Source organism: Crotalus tigris, unplaced genomic scaffold (assembly GCF_016545835.1).
Source record: "Crotalus tigris isolate CLP2741 ecotype Arizona unplaced genomic scaffold, ASM1654583v1 scf7180000017933.3771270, whole genome shotgun sequence".
Classification (NCBI taxonomy): Eukaryota; Metazoa; Chordata; class Lepidosauria; order Squamata; family Viperidae; genus Crotalus; species Crotalus tigris.
In genome coordinates this window covers 2,869,753-2,887,515 of record NW_024096726.1, presented here as the reverse complement: position 1 = coordinate 2,887,515, position 17,763 = coordinate 2,869,753, and the positions used below count along the sequence as shown (strand labels likewise).

The window sequence follows — 17,763 nt, the reverse complement described above, 5'->3', positions numbered from 1 at the left end:
TGTGTTCACTTGTGTGCACAGCCACCCATCAAAACAAGGATAAAATAGCATAAGAGCATTTCAACCTCTCAGAACAATCTAAAGCAGGCCTTAAAGTGGCTGCTTTGGAAAAATGGGACTAACCATCATTAAGTAAGAAGTTGCTGAATTCGCATATATGAAAAAGTTTCAGGCAATTTCAAGTCTCAACAAACAATGGATTTTAATACATTACAATTTTAATAGTTAAAAAACCTATGATCTGTCTCATGTAACTGTATGTTATAACTATATCACTCTAACATATCTGCACAGCCAACCTATGCCTCTTTCTCCCTCTTGCCTCACCTCAATTTAAATCCTTCAATTAATGTAGCCACATGTATGCATCTGAAGTGAACTGCAGCTCATGAAAGCTTATGCTTTTGAATAAAATTTGTTAGTCGAAAAAGTTGATACCAGCCCTTCAAATGTTTCTGATTCTTTTTAAAAAAACATCCAATATACTGAGCCAATACCAAATAGCTGGCAGCGGCTGGCAAAATGCCACAAAACTGTATTGCAGTATCTCATTCTGTTTTTTTTTTTTTTTTTTTTTTTTTTACAATTTCCCCCCTATTAGGCATAGGGCACATCGTAGCAAATTAGCTGATTTTTTCCTGATCTCAAAAAGCTAAACAAGGTTAGAGCAGGTTAGGATTTGGACAGACCACTGAACACCCCAGAAATGTAGGCTACATAGATAATTCAAGAAAATCAAGTCAGTCATTTCCACATTGTTAAAACATCAAGATGTCACGAAGTGATCAAATGCACAGTACTGTAGTCTGAAAGAACTTCTCGCTTCTATCAGGAAAAACAGCAGTAATCTGAGAGTACTTCCCTAGCAATTACGCAATCGCCCTAATTTACGCAGATGAAAACAACATACCAAACATTTATCCTTTCATTGGGTGACATGAGAAAAGGAAAATCAATTTTTCCCCTCATGAACGCGCTACCAGAGCCAATTTCGCAGGCTAGTTTAGCGTTATGTGAACTTCATATCCGAGTTTATCTTTATCGTGTCATGTGAACTGAGTGAATACGGATAAAGCGTGTCATGGGAAACCCACTCATTCCAGTCACAATACTTTTCCCTCAAATGCGTTCTGACAACCTATCCCAACACTTCCAAAGCATGACGCAAACAATTTCGCACCCTCTCTGCCACACTCTTCGGGTGCATCTTTCCCTCAAGCAATGGGAGAAGATTCGAACTGACAAGCGAAGGAAACACCATCCGCCAAAGCAAGCCAGCTAAAAGGTTCCGCAGCTTCTCCCCGAAAGAAACATGGAATCACACGTGAAGATTATACAACGGGACTGACTCCCGGCGCGACCAATAGTGGCCATTTCAGAGGTGCGCCCGCCCACTCTTTGGAGTGTCAAACTTTTCCTTTAGCCAATCGCCGCCTGCCGAGCTGGTTTCTCAAATCGGGACACGTTTCTGAAGGTGTGAAACCTGAGCTCGGCGGTGCCTGAAAGGAGGGCAGGCGGAGGGTGGTCGCCGAAAGGGGGCGCTCGTAGAGCAGGGCCAGTAGAGGCGAGGCAGAATAGCGGCTGTTTCTGTCCCCTTTTTCTTCTTTCTCCTCCTCTTCCTCCGAGTGTCTCTACGCTGAGGGAAGACTCGGAAATCGGCAGTTTTAAGTTGTACAACCTGCAGTCTCTGCCGCCTGGTTGGTGGGCCGACTGGCCCTCCTTTCGCTGCCAGCGCCGATATTGGAAGTAGGTGAGGAGGTGATCAGAGCAGGGAGAGAAGCGGGCCAGCCCCGACCGGATTTCCCTCCCTCCGCGAAAATCGAGAGGCGGGAAGCGTAGCCGAGTGTGAAGGTCTTTGGGGAGCGATGGGGCCGAGAGGGGTGGGCGGATGCCCGGTTTGATTGGGCGGAGGAGGATCTTTATTCTCAGTATGAGTCATAGATGCCTAGGAAAATAAAGTTACGGTTTGTTTAAAAACTAGTGTATGAAACAAAACAAAGTGAGTTGTGGAATGGATGAAAGCAAGAGAAAGGTTAGGGCGGTGGAAATCGGAGCACCCAACTAATTGGAAGAGTATATGGTTTTTATGTAATCTAGAGAGGCCAACACTATTATCCTCTCTATTGGAATATCTTAGATGATTTTGTTGTTTTATTGGGTGTAAGATATGTGTGTTTAATACTTTAACTGGAGATATGTACCATTGAATTTAATGGGATTTTGCTAGACATATACAAGATTGTGTCAGTCACTTGACGCAACCAAGTGGATTCTACTCAGGCATCTATTCAACTGGGTCACTGACCTAATTGATGTGTAATGCTTAAATTAAATTGTCATGTCTTAACACCGTACTGAATGCATTTGGTGTAGGCAAACTCGCAGATAGATTTTGGAGGCCTAGCCAGGTGCTATTTGAGCATTAAATGCTAGGAGAGAAAAAATAGTAGGTCAGTAGAAGAGAGTGAGAATAGAATAGTTGTTTGGATGTGTACTGCATTTACATTTTCAGTCATGAATGTCTTTTATAACTTAAAACTAATTGCTACAGTGAAATGTTTCTTTAATGAGTTAATGGTAATTCATTATTTCCCTTTGGGAGTTGACTCTTCAGTTTTTACCCCAAAGCAACCCTGCAAAGATATTCAGAGGATCAAAATGACAAAAGACATGTTAAACTTATAGGTTACACAAGCTTCATGTATAGGGATGTATTGGGCATGTGTGACACCTCTGCAAATCTATGAGACAGTTTTGGCAGAGAAAGAGAGAGAGAGAGAGTGGGTGAGAGGGAGAAAGAGTGTGTGTGTGTAGGACTGGGTCAAAACTCCCAATGAGCTTCAGTACTTAGTATAGTGACTAGTCTTGTTTGCACGGATCAGTTTCTGGCATGCCGCGGACTGGTATTGGGCCACGGACCGGAGGTTGGGGACTCCTGGTCTACATGATAGAGGCTTGTAGGTGGAGGTGGGACTCTAGCTTGCTAAAACATTAGCTTCAAAACCAGTGTGGAGAAGCAGGTTGTTGCCTGTTAAGAAATTGATACATATTTGTACATGCTAGAAGCTAATAAACTCTATACTGCTCACTTCTAATATTCACTAATATTAGAAGTGAGGCACTAATATTGAGCCCTGCTCTACATGGGGCTACTCTTGAAGAGTATTTGGAAGCTATAACTGGTGCATGAAGAGTATTCGGAAGCTACAACTGGTGTAGAATGTGGTGGCATAGGCAGTTCTTGCTGTCCTTAGGTTGGGCCAGGTTACATCACTGTTCTGCGAGCTGCCCATTTGCTTCTGGATGCAGTTCAGGGTGTTGGTTATCACCTTTAAAGTCCTTTGTGGCATGGGTCCAGGTTATCTGACGAACCATCTCACCCCAATCCATACCAGTAAAAGGGACATGCTGTAGACCCTATTAGTCAAGGAATTTCAGCTGGTGGAGTCCAGGACAAGAGCCTTTTGCCCTTTGGAGCATCATACTCCCAGAGGTGAGATCGGCACCTCCATAAGGTTCTGAAAAAATGGCTCTGCCAGTTGCTTGGGCCCCCAACAGGGGTGCATCATTCTGAGGTGGCTGTTTGTTTAAGACCCCATCTGCCTCCCCATCTTTTAATTGTTCTCAATATTGTTATTGTTTATTGTTTTATTAGTTTAATGTCTCAGTTTAACATTTGTTAACATTTGCCTCTAAATGAGATGAGTGGCACTTAAAAAAAATCAATAAACTTGAGTTACAACAATGGTAACTCTTTCCATCCCGGACAGCTGGAAAGGCCACTCCTTATTTTTCATATATTTCTAGCAAGAAAGACATCTTTCCTGACACTTTTCTTATCCAACAATTAGTTCACTAACAAAAAGAATAACTACTAAATTTATTGCTATTATAGAAATAGTTGAAAGGGAAGCATTAATGTAGAATTTATTAAACATGCTATAACAATTAACTGGCTTGTTTTTTAATATGCATGTGTGGATTTTAAAACCATACAGATATCTTTTTCGTTTCTTGTAGTGACACTCTCTCCACAAAGATTCTGCAGTAAATGTGAGCAATAAAATGTGACTTTTTTTTTCTCTGACCCACTGTAGAGAGGATTGTGATTCATTTGGATTCATTCACTAATAATGCCAGCTGTTGAATTACTATAAATTCTATAGTAATCTACTATATACTATGAATTATTTGTTTCAGTGCTATTGTTACTTGACAAACAAGATAAATAAGAATATAGAGAACAAAAACAAACTGTTTTGTTTGGTTTTTTTTCTTTTCTTAGGTTTATAAAATAATATTTCAAGTTTGAACACTGGAAAACATTGTCGTGTTGATATGGAATGGAAAACATTACTGTAGTATTGCATAACTGATTACCTAAGGTCAAAATTCTTTGAACTTTGCTCTGAAAAACCTTGGATTCTTTGGCATTTATGTAGCACTTATTGGCGTTAAAATTGTTTAGAATGAGCAACTATTTGAAAACAGCAAATGATAAAATCATAGCAGAAACCATGGATATTCAAATGGAGAATGAACAAAATTTGGATATTCTTCAGGAAGATATTGAGATGAATGGGGAAATGAGTACAAATGATACCAATGAAAATGATTCTAGTGGGCATGATTACCACAGCAATGAGGGTGAAGAAAATGATAAAGAAACAGCTATGATTATGGAATCTTTTGATTACTATAAAAGGTATTACTCTGATCCCAAATAATTGTCTTGATGCTGTGAATATGTGTAGTAATTATTATATGTAATTTGCATTGGTATAATTGTGGATGTTCCATATCTAAATGCTCATACTGAGACAAAAATTATGTCTGACCTTAAAATGAACAAGGATTAATAATGGTGCCAATTTAAATTTTAATTGTGATTAAAAATGGAAGAATTTGCTTTAAAGAGCCTGCCAATTTTTATCTGTGATTAAGTATGCACTTTTTTATATTAAAAAAAATTGATGTATTGGACAATCAGACTAATCTTTTTTAAATATACAGCACTCACTACTGTTCAGTGACAATTCAGTTTTCCCTGCTATGCTGAATTAATTGCAGAATTCAGTATAGGGTTTTTTACTGACTTTCTGACTTAATGAGTACATTATTTTTGCAGAAAGAAAGTAATTAGCCTAATCATAAAAAACTTAGAACATAAAAAACTTAGAAGACATAAATGGAGAATTAGTATATTTCATATTTTTGAGAGTCATTATTGTAAAAATAAAATACACTTAAGCAGTCTGGAGAACAATATGTTTATATCACCTTGCACTGTTTTATAAATCAATAAACCTTAAAAGCTACATTAAACTTGAATTATTTTCATTTACAACATCTAGAAGCGAACAATCTTCTAAATCCAAAACTCGGAAGGAGTTGATAAAAACTTTGCAAGAGCTAAAAGGATATCTTCCTCCTCATAAAAAGATCAAAGGCAAATCAAGTATCCTGGCAACTTTAAAATATGCACTTAGGAGCATTAAGCAAATTAAAGGTAACTATATTAACTATTCATATTCATATTTCAGAAATTAAAAACATGCAGAAGCTACAACAGGAAGAGAAGCTATAATAAAAGAGGCTGTGAACTACAGTAATGCTTTTTCTCCACAATCTTGATATGATTGCTATAACTTCGTTTTTAATGTCAAAACCTAAACATCAGTTCATATAAATATACACTATTGAATAAAATTATACGATGAAAGTTCATATTAATCTATTATTCCTCACTGTCTGTTGTTACACATACGTATAATACAGACACATACATACTGACAACTGTCACATGAAAGTACAGTAGTGCCAAGAGTTTCAATGTGTATTTCACAGTACTACTTGATTAATGGAAGAAGATAGGATATATATAAGATTGATATGGATTCTATTAAAATGAATTTAACTCCAAGATAGATTTACATTAATTAGCTATTTTTTCCAACTTAACTATTTTCCTGAACTTAATATATGAAGTTTGCATTCCAAAATTATAATAGATTACCAACAGATGGCAGTATTGGCTTTTGAGAAGCTCTGATATACTGTATTCTTTAGTATCTTTTCTTTCACTTCAGTTTGTGGGAGATGCTGTAAAAAAAGATTGAGTTGCTATTCATAAAATGGAAGCAACATGCCATGATTAAATTTTAAACTGCTGAAGGAGTCACTTCAATTTAAATTCATCACCAAATCCAGGTTGTTTTAAAGTGATAACTATTAAGATAAATACTATATGTTGCTGGGCCAAAAATATAGAGATACCAGGAGGAGCGGAATTGTGTAATCAATGTAGAGAATCTATGTCCAATAAGCAACCAATAAGTTTCTCATGAGGAAGATAGATGAATCTTCCTGATTGAAGGACCATCGGTTAAAGCAAAATTGTTATAAAATTTAGCAGTTCAAAACATTTGTGGATCACATTATCACATGATGTTCTTCAGTACCAAAACATTTGTGCAAGAAGGGTTTCTTGTCTGCTTATGGCAGAAATGACTATTTCAAGAGGTGAAGTTTGCTAGCAATACTTGTCCAGGGAGTCTACACAGAAGAAAAAAAAATCATGCTATGAAAATGAAGGTGAGGAATGTCTCCACAGGATTGTGTTAGTCATTAAAACATGGGCCCACAATTGCGACCTAGGAATCAAGCATCATTCCATGGAATATCAGAAAGTTACAACGTATATATATGTGTGTACTGTATGTATATATCTGTGTGTGTGTGTGTGTGTGTGTGTGTGTGTGTGTGTGTGTGTGTTTGTAAATAAATAAACTCAGGTGTTAGCAGAAAAAGTCTTGGTTACATATTTTTGGAACACAAGTAGATTCACATGATTTCCTTGATGCCTTTATCAGTATCAACTCAGCGTGTTACTTTGAACTCAGAACTTTGAAACAACAATTACAAAAAAAAATTGGAAGTCCAAAAAGGAAATTCTGGTGCAACATGACAATAACAGGCTCACACATCATAAGCTACTCAAGTGGCAATTATGAAGATGAATTTCACTATCTTATTCCATTTGCCATACAGACTAGGCCTGACACCATGTGACTTTCACCTTTTCCCAAAATTGAAGGAGTATTTTTTGGTCATTTGACTTGGGTTTAGAAATGGTATGAACTTTCAGGATTTGGTTGAAGAGGCAAAAAGTCGAGTTCTTTGTGATGACTTTAAATAGCTTTTCTTTTGTTGGCAGAAGTGTATAGCAAATGATTATGTGAAGAAGTAAACACAGATAACAAAAGAGTTCATTTCCAAGAGCATTTTCCTGTTGAATTAATTAAAACATTCCTATTTACATTAAAGCTATGGAGGTGGAAATGAAAGTATTTTCATTTAACTCTTACATGTTCCATTATTTCAAAGAAATTTCTTGAAAAGTTGCTGTTGTTTGTGAAAAATTAAGATCACTGCATAGTTAACAACCTGCCTCCATCCACTCCTTCATAACTCAAATGAAAACATAAGACCCAAGTGGGAATGAATCTACAGACAGCTTCAATATATCCCTACCAGCTCCATTTCTGTTCTTGTTTATGAAAGTTCCTTAAATATCTTTCTGAATACAAGAGGAATTATTCAGTCTCTCAGGATTAAGCTATGCAAAATAAAAAACTTGTTTTACTGAAATGTAGAGCTTACAAACTGATCACATTCCATGTCTGTTTCATGCAGAATATCAAGATTTAATTGAAGAAGAGTTTTCATTGAATGGTGGAAGAAAATGAATAAAGGCATAGTTAATGTAAATGAAAAATAAAATTGTTAAAATTGCTTTACAATCCAAGTGCAAAAGCTAAAAAGAGACAATATTAAAGCACTTAGGAAAAAGCGTTTTTACATTTTCAAGGTTTTTCTATATTCCCCTGTGGAAGTAAGTATACTCCTTCCATAGGAGAATAAGTAAAACATATATTAAAGTAAGTATATTTGAAAGCTTATACAAGAATAAGAATATAAGAATATTTGAAAGCTTACACAAGAATCAAATTGAAATGATAAGTAATGTAGCACAAGGCTTGCTTATGTGACAAAATGACTAGTGGCCTCATGGAGATTCACTGGTAATATGACCACACAAAATTTTTAAATGGAAAAGGGGTTCCATTAATTTCCCAATCCCATCTTTCTGAAATTTTAAACTCTGTATTTCCTGTCAAGGTACTAAATGAATGGATTTTACCATCAGGTTCCAAGAAGTTTTTACATGTGACAAACTCATCTTTTTAAATTTAAGTGTTTATTGTATTACTCTGAATGAGTAAGTAAGGAAAAAATGTAAAAGCTTTAATACTGTGATATGATAATTACAATTTTAAGAGGGGACAAAATTCAAAAATCATTATAAAAAGAAATAAAAAAGAACATTGCTCAGAAAACTTATTTCTTGCCCCTTAGTTAAAAAAACAAAAAATTCAAAACACTAACTCAAATTTCATAATTAATAAATTAATTAGGAAGTATACTTCTAGCTGAATCAGTATATTAAGCTTATAAAATTGTTCATTTAAAAATACGATTAAATATCAGCCTAAATAAAAAATAAAAGAGTATTTAAAAAGCTGCTTGAATTGTACACATTGTTTTTTTCTGTAGCCAATGAAGAATATTACCAGTTGACAATGATTAATGAAAATTATCTCTGTGATCTTGATATATTATCCTGTACTGTGGAAGATGTTAAAAACATTACTGCAGAGTACACCATGAAGAATGCAGTAAGTATTCCCACCACAACAAATGTGCAAATTATCTTCTTTAATTCAAATAGAGAAGTTTAGCAGTTCTTTTTAATAGTTAAAAGCATCTATAGCAGGGGTGTCAAACTGCCGGCCAGCGGCCGGTTGCATCATGCAGAGGCCGCACCCACCCCAGCTCCAGGAATGCAAAAAAAAGTCGCGATATGTTGCAGTCACGTGATGCAGCAAGTTTGACACCCATGGTCTATTGTATTTAAATTATTTCTGTATCTAGTACCAACATCCCTCACATAAAGGAAAGCCATTGAGATTCTGGACTTAAACCAGGGAGATGCTGATTCCCACTGATAGTGAACCTTATGTTCACTGAGTAAATCCAATGTTGTTACACACACACACACACACACACACACACACACACACACATACACATGTTTACACATGCACACCATTACTTATGCAAATTCAGGCAACTGTCTTATATGAATTTTACTGATTTTTAGAAAACCGTTTTGCTGTTCTTCCTCATAGAGAGTTTGATTCTGGAATTTTTTGAAAAATGCTGGCCCTCTTTGATTACTGAGGCATGCCATAATTTGATTTAAAATGATTTATTGAATAAAGTACAATTATCTTAATTTGCCCAAAGTAATGATATATGTCCCTAAAAAAGATCTTAATTTGATTCAGATATCTGAACTATCCAAACTTAACTCAGAATATATCTAGATCTGAAGCATACCGTTAAGAGTCAAAAGTAAGCCATAATATATTCATTCATTTATTCATTTACTCATTTTCTTGTTACCCAAAAATTGTTAATTTTGCCATTAGTTTAACATATTTGTAGCTCACAGCATTTGTGTTTCTTTTCATTTTGTCAACCTAAAATGTGTTTCATTGAATATATATCATGTTTTAGGATATGTTTGCTGTAGCTGTTTCTTTGGCTACTGGGAAAATTTTGTACATCTCTGATCAGGCTGCCTGTATCCTCCATTGTAAGAAAGATTTATTTAAAAATGCCAAATTTGTGGAGCTTCTGGCACCTCAGGATGTCAGTGTTTTCTATAGCTCAACTATACCATATAGATTGCCATCTTGGAGTATTTGCAATGGAGTTGGTAAGTCAGTTGAATTCTTCAATTGTGCCTACATTAATATGTTTTACCTATACTTTTATATTTCTTTTAAAAAATAATTACAATTGTGTTGGTTCATGAAATATCTAGAGCCATAATTGTGTATTTCTTTTTTACAAATACTCTTTTGAGCTTTTCTGATTTTTTTTTTTTCTCCTTATAATGAAACCACTTCTCTTGGCAAATTCTGATCACTGTTTCATTGCTGTATTTTTAAAGTGCAGTAGACAAGCTGAGTTGGCCCATGGCTGTGAAATCACAGGGATATCAGGGCTATAATCTAGATTAGGAGATGGAAAATATCCCAGAAGAAGGTAGTGCCAAATGAGTTCCACAGGAACAAAGAATCTGTATGGTCTTATCCATACCATTAGTAGGAATTAACTTTTATTTGAAAGAAACTCTTGCTTTTGTTAATCATTTCTTTGCCCAAAGAAATCTTAGTTCTTTAGTCTCTTAATTCAGGGATGCCCAGCCCCTGGGCTGCAACCCAGTACCACACAAGCGGGAACCGGGCCATACAAGTGGTGGACAAGCAGGCAAACGCACGAAAGTCCCATTTGTGCAAGTGGCAGGCACACAATCCCACCACTTGTGCAGAACTATTTCCTCTCTTACCACCGCCCTATGCTGGTCGAAAGAGCCAAAAAGATTGTGATTGCTGTCTTATTTAGAATGTTATGTGTTCTGTGGCTAGCTTTAATTTTTCAGATTAAAGCAATTCTTCACATAATAACTCCATATAGTTAAAAGCTGTTCTTGCCTACTCCTGTCAGAGTTTAAGAGGGAAACTTTTAAAATCTTAAATTATGAATTATTTGAAAATAGTAATCAATTTCAGTTTCCCAAATGATGTACAGGGACTCCTCAATTTACAACAGTTCATTTAATGACTGTTCAAAATTACAACAGTACTGAAAAAAATGACTTATGACTGTTTTTCACACTTAAACCATTGCAGCATCCCCATGGTCATGTGAACAAAATTTGGATGCTTGGCAACTGACACATATTTATGACAGTTGCAATATCCCAGGGGTCATGTGACCACCTTTTGAGAACTTCTGACAAGCAAAGTCAGATTCATTTAATAACCATGTTACTAACTTAACTATAGTGATTCACTTAACAATTGTGGCAAGAAAGGTCATAAAATGGGGCAAAATTCACTTAAGAAATGTTTCATTTAGCAACAAAAATTTGGGGCTCAATTGTGATTGCAAGACAGGGACTACCTATAATAAATTTAAAACTGATAATTGTAAAACTATTGTATCTGCAAAATTTTCTCCATTGAGGAAAGTTTTCACAATGTTGGGACTTGAACTCATGTCTATAGCAGTGCTATATGGGAACATTTTCCTGCTTTCCTTTTGTTAAATGTGATTATATTAGTTGTAATGTGAAACTGAAAATACTTTGTCTTGTAGTATTTATTCTTTATTCTTTTGCCATGCATATGCGAGCCTAGAGAATCTTTGTCATACCTTATCTAACAGTGAAATGATAGAGTCCATTTTGACAGATAAAAAATAATTATGTCATTGGTAGATTTTAAAGTTTATTGTAGCAGCCAAATATTTGCAAGTAATCTCTGTGATTGCTATTAATTTGAAAAGGGATACATGCTTATCATAATTTCATTTTCAAATTTAATTGATTCTTTAGTAACTGAATTTGTTTTATCTTTATGTTTGTACTTGCACTGCCAAGACCATCATCTTTATATCTGTGGGATACAGAATTCAATTCCCTTGGGCCTAATACATAGGGGGGAAATACAGATTATAAACATGCATACAAGGGCTGTACAAATGATTTGGATAGGTCACTTCACAAAGCAACTGTAGCTTCCAGCCTAATTTGTTATGTGAAATGGCAGGTGATACTTTGAAAGCTTGGCATAACCATTTCAGTGATCTCTTCACATTGTCTAAAACAGTGTTTCTCAACCTTGACAATTTAAAATTGTCAAGGTTGAGAAACACTGGTCTAAAACATACTTTCCACTCTGGTTGGTGCAAGTTTCTCCCAACCCTCACTTAGAATTGTTCTGCCAGCAATTCAGCATTAACTTTCTGTTTTACCAGAATAAGTATCAAAGGAACACAGAGTTTTGTAGCTTATCAAATCTTTTAAATATTTTTATAGAGTCTGCTAACCAAGAGTTCATGAAGGAAAAATCTTTCTTCTGCCGCTTCAGGTAATACAAATTATGATAACCAATAGTCAGTATTTTGTGGGGACTTGGACTCAGGCACACCCTTGTATTTTCTCATAGAAAAGTTGCTACTTTTCCAATCCTTGCCTTTGATCATCACTGATTACTATTCAGAAGACATAAATGAAACATTTTAATAAAAAATATGAAATTTCCCCATTTGAATGGAAAAAAAGATACCGTACATTCATTTCTGAAAATCCCCAAAACTATAACATATTTAATCATCTATAACAATATAACAACTGAACTATGCTTTTTTTCAAATTTTTAGTGCAGGAAAAGCGAATATAAATGGGAATCACAACCACCCATTTCGTATGACCCCATACCTTATTAAGATACAAGGTGCGGAAGATCAGCTTTGTTGTGTGTTGCTTGCAGAAAAGGTACATTCTGGTTATGAAGGTAATTTGTTTTCTTTTCAAAGCAAAAAAGGACATAGTATTTTACAAAAACCACTCATCTTTTGAGGAGGCTATCATTGAAAACATAGGGAAGTTTCCATGTAAAAAGCCATTGTACTTTGTAGAAAAGGTGACTCAGAAGATAATTAGTTTAAAGTAACCTCTGTTACTAATCATGTTTACTTTGAAGTGAAATTATTGGTATTAATATTATAGTAATTTATAATGCCTCCTATTTTTCCCATTCCTCCTGTTACAGTATCTATGTACCTATTGGAAAATAGAGCTAATTGGTTTCAACTGGATTTATAAGTATGAATAGAACTGCTGGCTTTACTTCCATATTGCATTTATTTGTTCTTATCTTTATACTTTATATACAGTTTAACTGCCCATGTGGCATCTAAGGCAGCTGACAATTTCATGTGTTTGTTTATGGTTAAATTATAATAAAAACAGTTACATCCACTATTAAATTAACTCACTCTGAAAAGTTCTGGCTAAAGACAAAGGTCATTATTTTCCTAAAAGTGAACAGAATGGAGCTGAGCATTATTTCTTTTTTTTTCTTTTTTTTAAAACAGGTTTTATTGATTTTTCCAAGTGCTTAGGAAACAACGTGATGATGGGGTAATCAATAATCCAATAACAAACAAAGTCATACATATATTCCTTAGGTTAACTCCTTAAAGGTTCCCTCTCTATTTCTCTTAATTAATATAACATATTAAAGTTAATACATTTCTAAATAGAGCTCAATCAATCAATACATTTATCAATAACATTTTACTTATACAGATCCATGTCCTGTTTTTAAGCTTTACATAATTCCAATTATCATATTCCAATTAGCCTTAAATGACCATATTATTTACACTTCAGGTAGCCCTAATTTCCCTCATTTCATTACATAATAATTATGATATCTAAAATAAACATATTGTTCCAAAAGTTACTTTCTTACTTTTCCCAGATCTATTCTATTTCTTATACTAATAGCTCCTCATTTCACAAATCCATTTCCTTATTCTCATTCCATTACAAAATAGTTATCGTATCTAAAATAGCCATATTATTCCAAAAATTACATTCTTACTCTATTTCACAAATATATTCTATTTCTTATCCTAGTAACTCCCCAATTACTAATAAAGTATCTTCCATTGTCTCGAGCATTATGTCTGAGGTATTCTAGCTTGGGAACAACATGAGAAACATGTTTCCTCTATATTAGACAATTCATTCTTTATTAGTATACTTTCTGGTTAAAATAGTTTTGACAATTTTAAGAATGACTATTCCTATATTTTGTTTTTGTGTTATGATCATTTGGTTGCTTGGTTGCTTTATTGTACACCACTATGGTCCATTTGGAGGTAAATTTGTCCTGTCAAGAGTAATGCAGCCTTATCCAGAACAGACTGAACCCAAATCCTAGAGCCTGTTTTCTACTTATCAAGAAAGCTCTATCTAGTCTGAATTTAATTTTAGCTTGCTAATGCTTATCTACTCCATTATCAAATTTAGTATCAGCCAATTTGACTTCAAATTAAATGGTATGGAATAATATATTTTGATGTCATAAGTATATCATTCATTGTAAAGATTTCTTTAAATGGCTTCATACTGAAATTGTATGGAAAAAGATGGGGCTCCATATAAGCCCATAGTCCTGTTGCTTAGCTATTGAACAGTAGTCCTCTAGCATTATCTAGCAAGAAAGATTGTTAACAGTCATAAAACTGTCAAAGCCCAATCCCTCCTGACAGTCCATAACACTTGCTGATAGTATTGATAGAAGTTGACAGGTCTAAGAATTTAAATAAATATCAGTTTATGTAGTTTATTATTACATAAACTGATATTTATATATATATCATCCACCAAGACAAGGAAAGCAGTTTCAATCCCATATCCCAACTGAACCTGGTTGAAATGGATCTAGATAATCAGTATTCTACAGTTATGTCCAGAGTGCAGGACTACACATCTGGAGTAAGGCAGATGTAGAATGATTATTAACTGCCTTCACTACTGTGGAATTTAACTACAAATGGGTTTCAGTCTCTGCTTGAGTCTCAAAATTTCCTTGTGCTCAAACTATTGAACATTTTGAGATCAAACTGATCCCTCAGCTTCCCAATAAGCAAGGGACTTTTTGCAAGGGAGAAGGTTTCGTTGAATGATTTTGTCTACTACCCATATCATTTTAATTAATAATACTGCTAACAATTTGCAGGAAAATTTGAAGGGCTTTCAATAAACCATTTGAATATATCAGTCATGTAGGACAAACTATTTTAGCCAGTTCACTACTCCTTCAGAGGGTTATACTAGTGCCCAAACTGAAGGCGATCAAAGAATATTGCCAGTAAACTTACACAGCACTCCTCTGCCTTTAAGAATACCAACTTTACTCTAACAGACTACTAGATTGAGAATATGCTAAATTCCATTTGTGTAGTCAGATACTAATTGGGAAAGTCCATGGTTGTTGATTGAAAATGTTGAACTGCTCTTGATTGGAATAATTCATTGTGGACATTGAACTCCACCAAGATGAGAAGACTGATACAACCCAATGCTTCTTTCAAAGTGCCCACAATATCTTAGAAATGGGAAATATTAGGCAACAGATTGGGCAATGGAACAAAACAATCCTAAGTGAACCAGGCACATAAGTATAAATTGGTCAGCTGTTGCATAGAAAATTGAGTCAGCAAGATGGAATTCCCATAGATTCCTACACCACAGACACTTACCATGCCACTGTAGATCTAAGTAACCTTGGAAACAGATCTGAAGGGAAAAATGTTTCTCCTTCGGGTAATAGATGACTTCTAAGTCAGCATTTACATTCAGAGATTAAATCTTCAATGAGATAAGTCTTTTAATAGCAAGTAACCTGACATTTAAAACAGGGTTTTAGGTAGGAGGGAGGATGGGGAAGCCTTTTTTATTGTTATCACTATGACTTTTTTTTGATAAATTGTTCCCGTATAATAGTCATGCTGAAAGCTCCTAGCATGTGTACATTTGATAGCAATCTTGACTAAACAGCATGTATGAAAATATATAACTTGCTGACTCTTCCCAAAATCTCATCCCCCCTCCCCACCACCACATACCACAATGAAGCCAGCACAGTCAAGACTGACAAACAAACCTATTTCCTCACTAGCCTTATCTCAGAGGCTCTTTTGGTCCTAGACACAACTCAGTTCCATTCATCTCCACACCCAACTGGAGGCCTGTTTTTCTGCTTTCCTCTGTTTTCCTCCGCCCATGGCTCATTTGCTTCCTGTTCACCTTCTTTGTTGATTTAAAGAGGGGAAATAAAGTTTGTGTTGGAAATAAAGATTTTGTTTATCCTTTCCTGTTATATTCTAAATACTATCCAGTAAAAATAGGCTTAGCTAATCTCAATAAAATAACTAGATTCAAGGATTTAAGTGCTTTAATTATATTTATTTTAATAGTATTTTAATGTCATAAATTCAAATAACTGTAATTTGTTTATTTCTCTTAAGTGATTAGTCTTAAATCTGTATTTAAAATACAAAAGCACCACAGAATTAAAACAAACCAGACCCACCATTTGATAGGTCATCTTGCTTTTAGTACCAGTAGATGTGAAGAAGTTGAACGCTCCAAAAATTATCTGTTTCTTTAGTGTATTCTGTTTACATACATTTTTTATTTCTATTAAATATGTTTTTTCTTTCAGCACCTAGAATTCCTTCAAATAAAAGGATCTTTACAACCATCCATTCACCAAGTTGCTTATTCCAAGAAGTAGATGAAAGGTGAACTAAAACTATCATGTTTAATGTTTTAATATATGTTTTGCTGCACTGTTTATGAAAATAATAATGAAAACAGGTAATATATTATATATTATAATAATGCATTCATTTATGTTGGCTTTTGTCAGATTATGAAGAGGAAAGATCTGCATAAAATTAAATTAAATATAATTGCTGTTTCAGAATGATTTTATTCCTCTTTTCTCTCCATTACTAATAGCAGAAATTCGTCATTAAGTTCTAAATGAAAACTTGCATTATAAAGATTAAAGCAGTGGTCCCCAACCATTGCGGCTTGGCAGCCGCCGGGGGAGAGAGTGGAACTGAGTCTTGTGAGCAGCGGCTGGTGTGCAGGGAGCACCGCGTGAAATGCAACTTGCACAAGTTGAGCACGTGCGTGTGCAGCATGCCAGCCTGCCGCTCTCATGGTTCAGTTGCAAATAGGCCACGGCCTGGCAGTGGGCCACAGCCCAGAGGTTGTGGATTAAAGGACAGCATGGCTATTTCATACTGCTACCTGAGTTCTATAAACTTCTATATTATATAAATAACTTTTATAAAGAGATATACTATTTTTCCCACTGTTTTGCCAATTTAAGTGTGACATAAATTCCAGATATACCTATTTTCATTTTATTTCGATTGAAATTAAATTGATATATTGCATGTATAAAATGTGTTCTGTTCTATTTTTATTCAAATTTGTTTTTAAGAGCTGTGCCTCTGTTGGGATATTTACCTCAGGACTTAATTGGAACTCCTATTTTACTACATCTTCATCCAAGTGACAGGCCTTTAATGCTAACAATTCACAAAAAAAGTACGTTCTTTTACTTTTGCTTTTCATGAAGGGTGGGAAGCAATCAATGAAGAAAACCAATGTAATAGAGCATAAGGATCGTTCATGGAGCTTTAAGAAATATTTAAATGATTGATCTTCTGATTAAATTTTGGTTAATTACGCCACTCCACTCTCTTCTGTCTTGTTTATTTTTAGATTCAAGTATCTGGGCAAAACTAACATTTTGTCTATATTAATGCACATTATAGGTGACAGAGAATAGATGTACAGTAATTAGACCCATTGATATAAAACCTTGATTATGAAACCTAAAAAACATGATCCATAAAGAATTCAAAATTGAGATGTGTATGTGTATGAATTAAGATTTGAGATCATCCTCAGTCTCAAAGGAAATGTTTTCTGTACCCACACAGAAATGTTTACAGAGAGGAGTATCTGTGAATCAATATGCCAGATCTTCAGAGAATGTGACAGCTTTAACACTATGAAGAACAGTGCTTTATGAAGCACTTTTTTAAATGCCATACACAGCCTTATTTTCAAATATGGCTTTAGCAAAATAACTTCTATGCAGTGGTAGGATTCAGCCAGATCGGGAGAACCGGTAGCTAATTTTTTGTTGACCGGTGAATCAGCTGAAGCCCTAGCCCAGTGGTGGTGAA

General features: G+C 34.9%; 1 protein-coding gene across 5 annotated transcripts in view; it reads left to right on the top strand.

Annotated features, from left to right (window-relative positions):
• Nucleotides 1-602: 602 nt before the first annotated feature.
• Nucleotides 603-17,763, top strand: part of LOC120308506 (period circadian protein homolog 2-like) — a 30,437-nt gene continuing 13,276 nt past the window's right edge. Inside the window, exons 1-10 of one of the 5 annotated variants that reach the window (XM_039344662.1) lie at nt 604-1,750; nt 3,255-3,493; nt 4,286-4,705; nt 5,355-5,509; nt 8,617-8,738; nt 9,643-9,844; nt 12,014-12,065; nt 12,358-12,491; nt 16,218-16,296; nt 17,010-17,116. In XM_039344662.1, coding sequence (XP_039200596.1) covers nt 4,470-4,705; nt 5,355-5,509; nt 8,617-8,738; nt 9,643-9,844; nt 12,014-12,065; nt 12,358-12,491; nt 16,218-16,296; nt 17,010-17,116 — 1,087 coding nt within the window. In that variant the 5' untranslated portion in view covers nt 604-1,750; nt 3,255-3,493; nt 4,286-4,469. Of the gene's footprint in view, nt 1,751-3,254; nt 3,494-4,285; nt 4,706-5,354; nt 5,510-8,616; nt 8,739-9,642; nt 9,845-12,013; nt 12,066-12,357; nt 12,492-16,217; nt 16,297-17,009; nt 17,117-17,763 lie in introns of all 5 variants that reach the window. The other 4 variants (XM_039344663.1, XM_039344661.1, XM_039344659.1 and 1 more) reach the window with 4 other exon arrangements.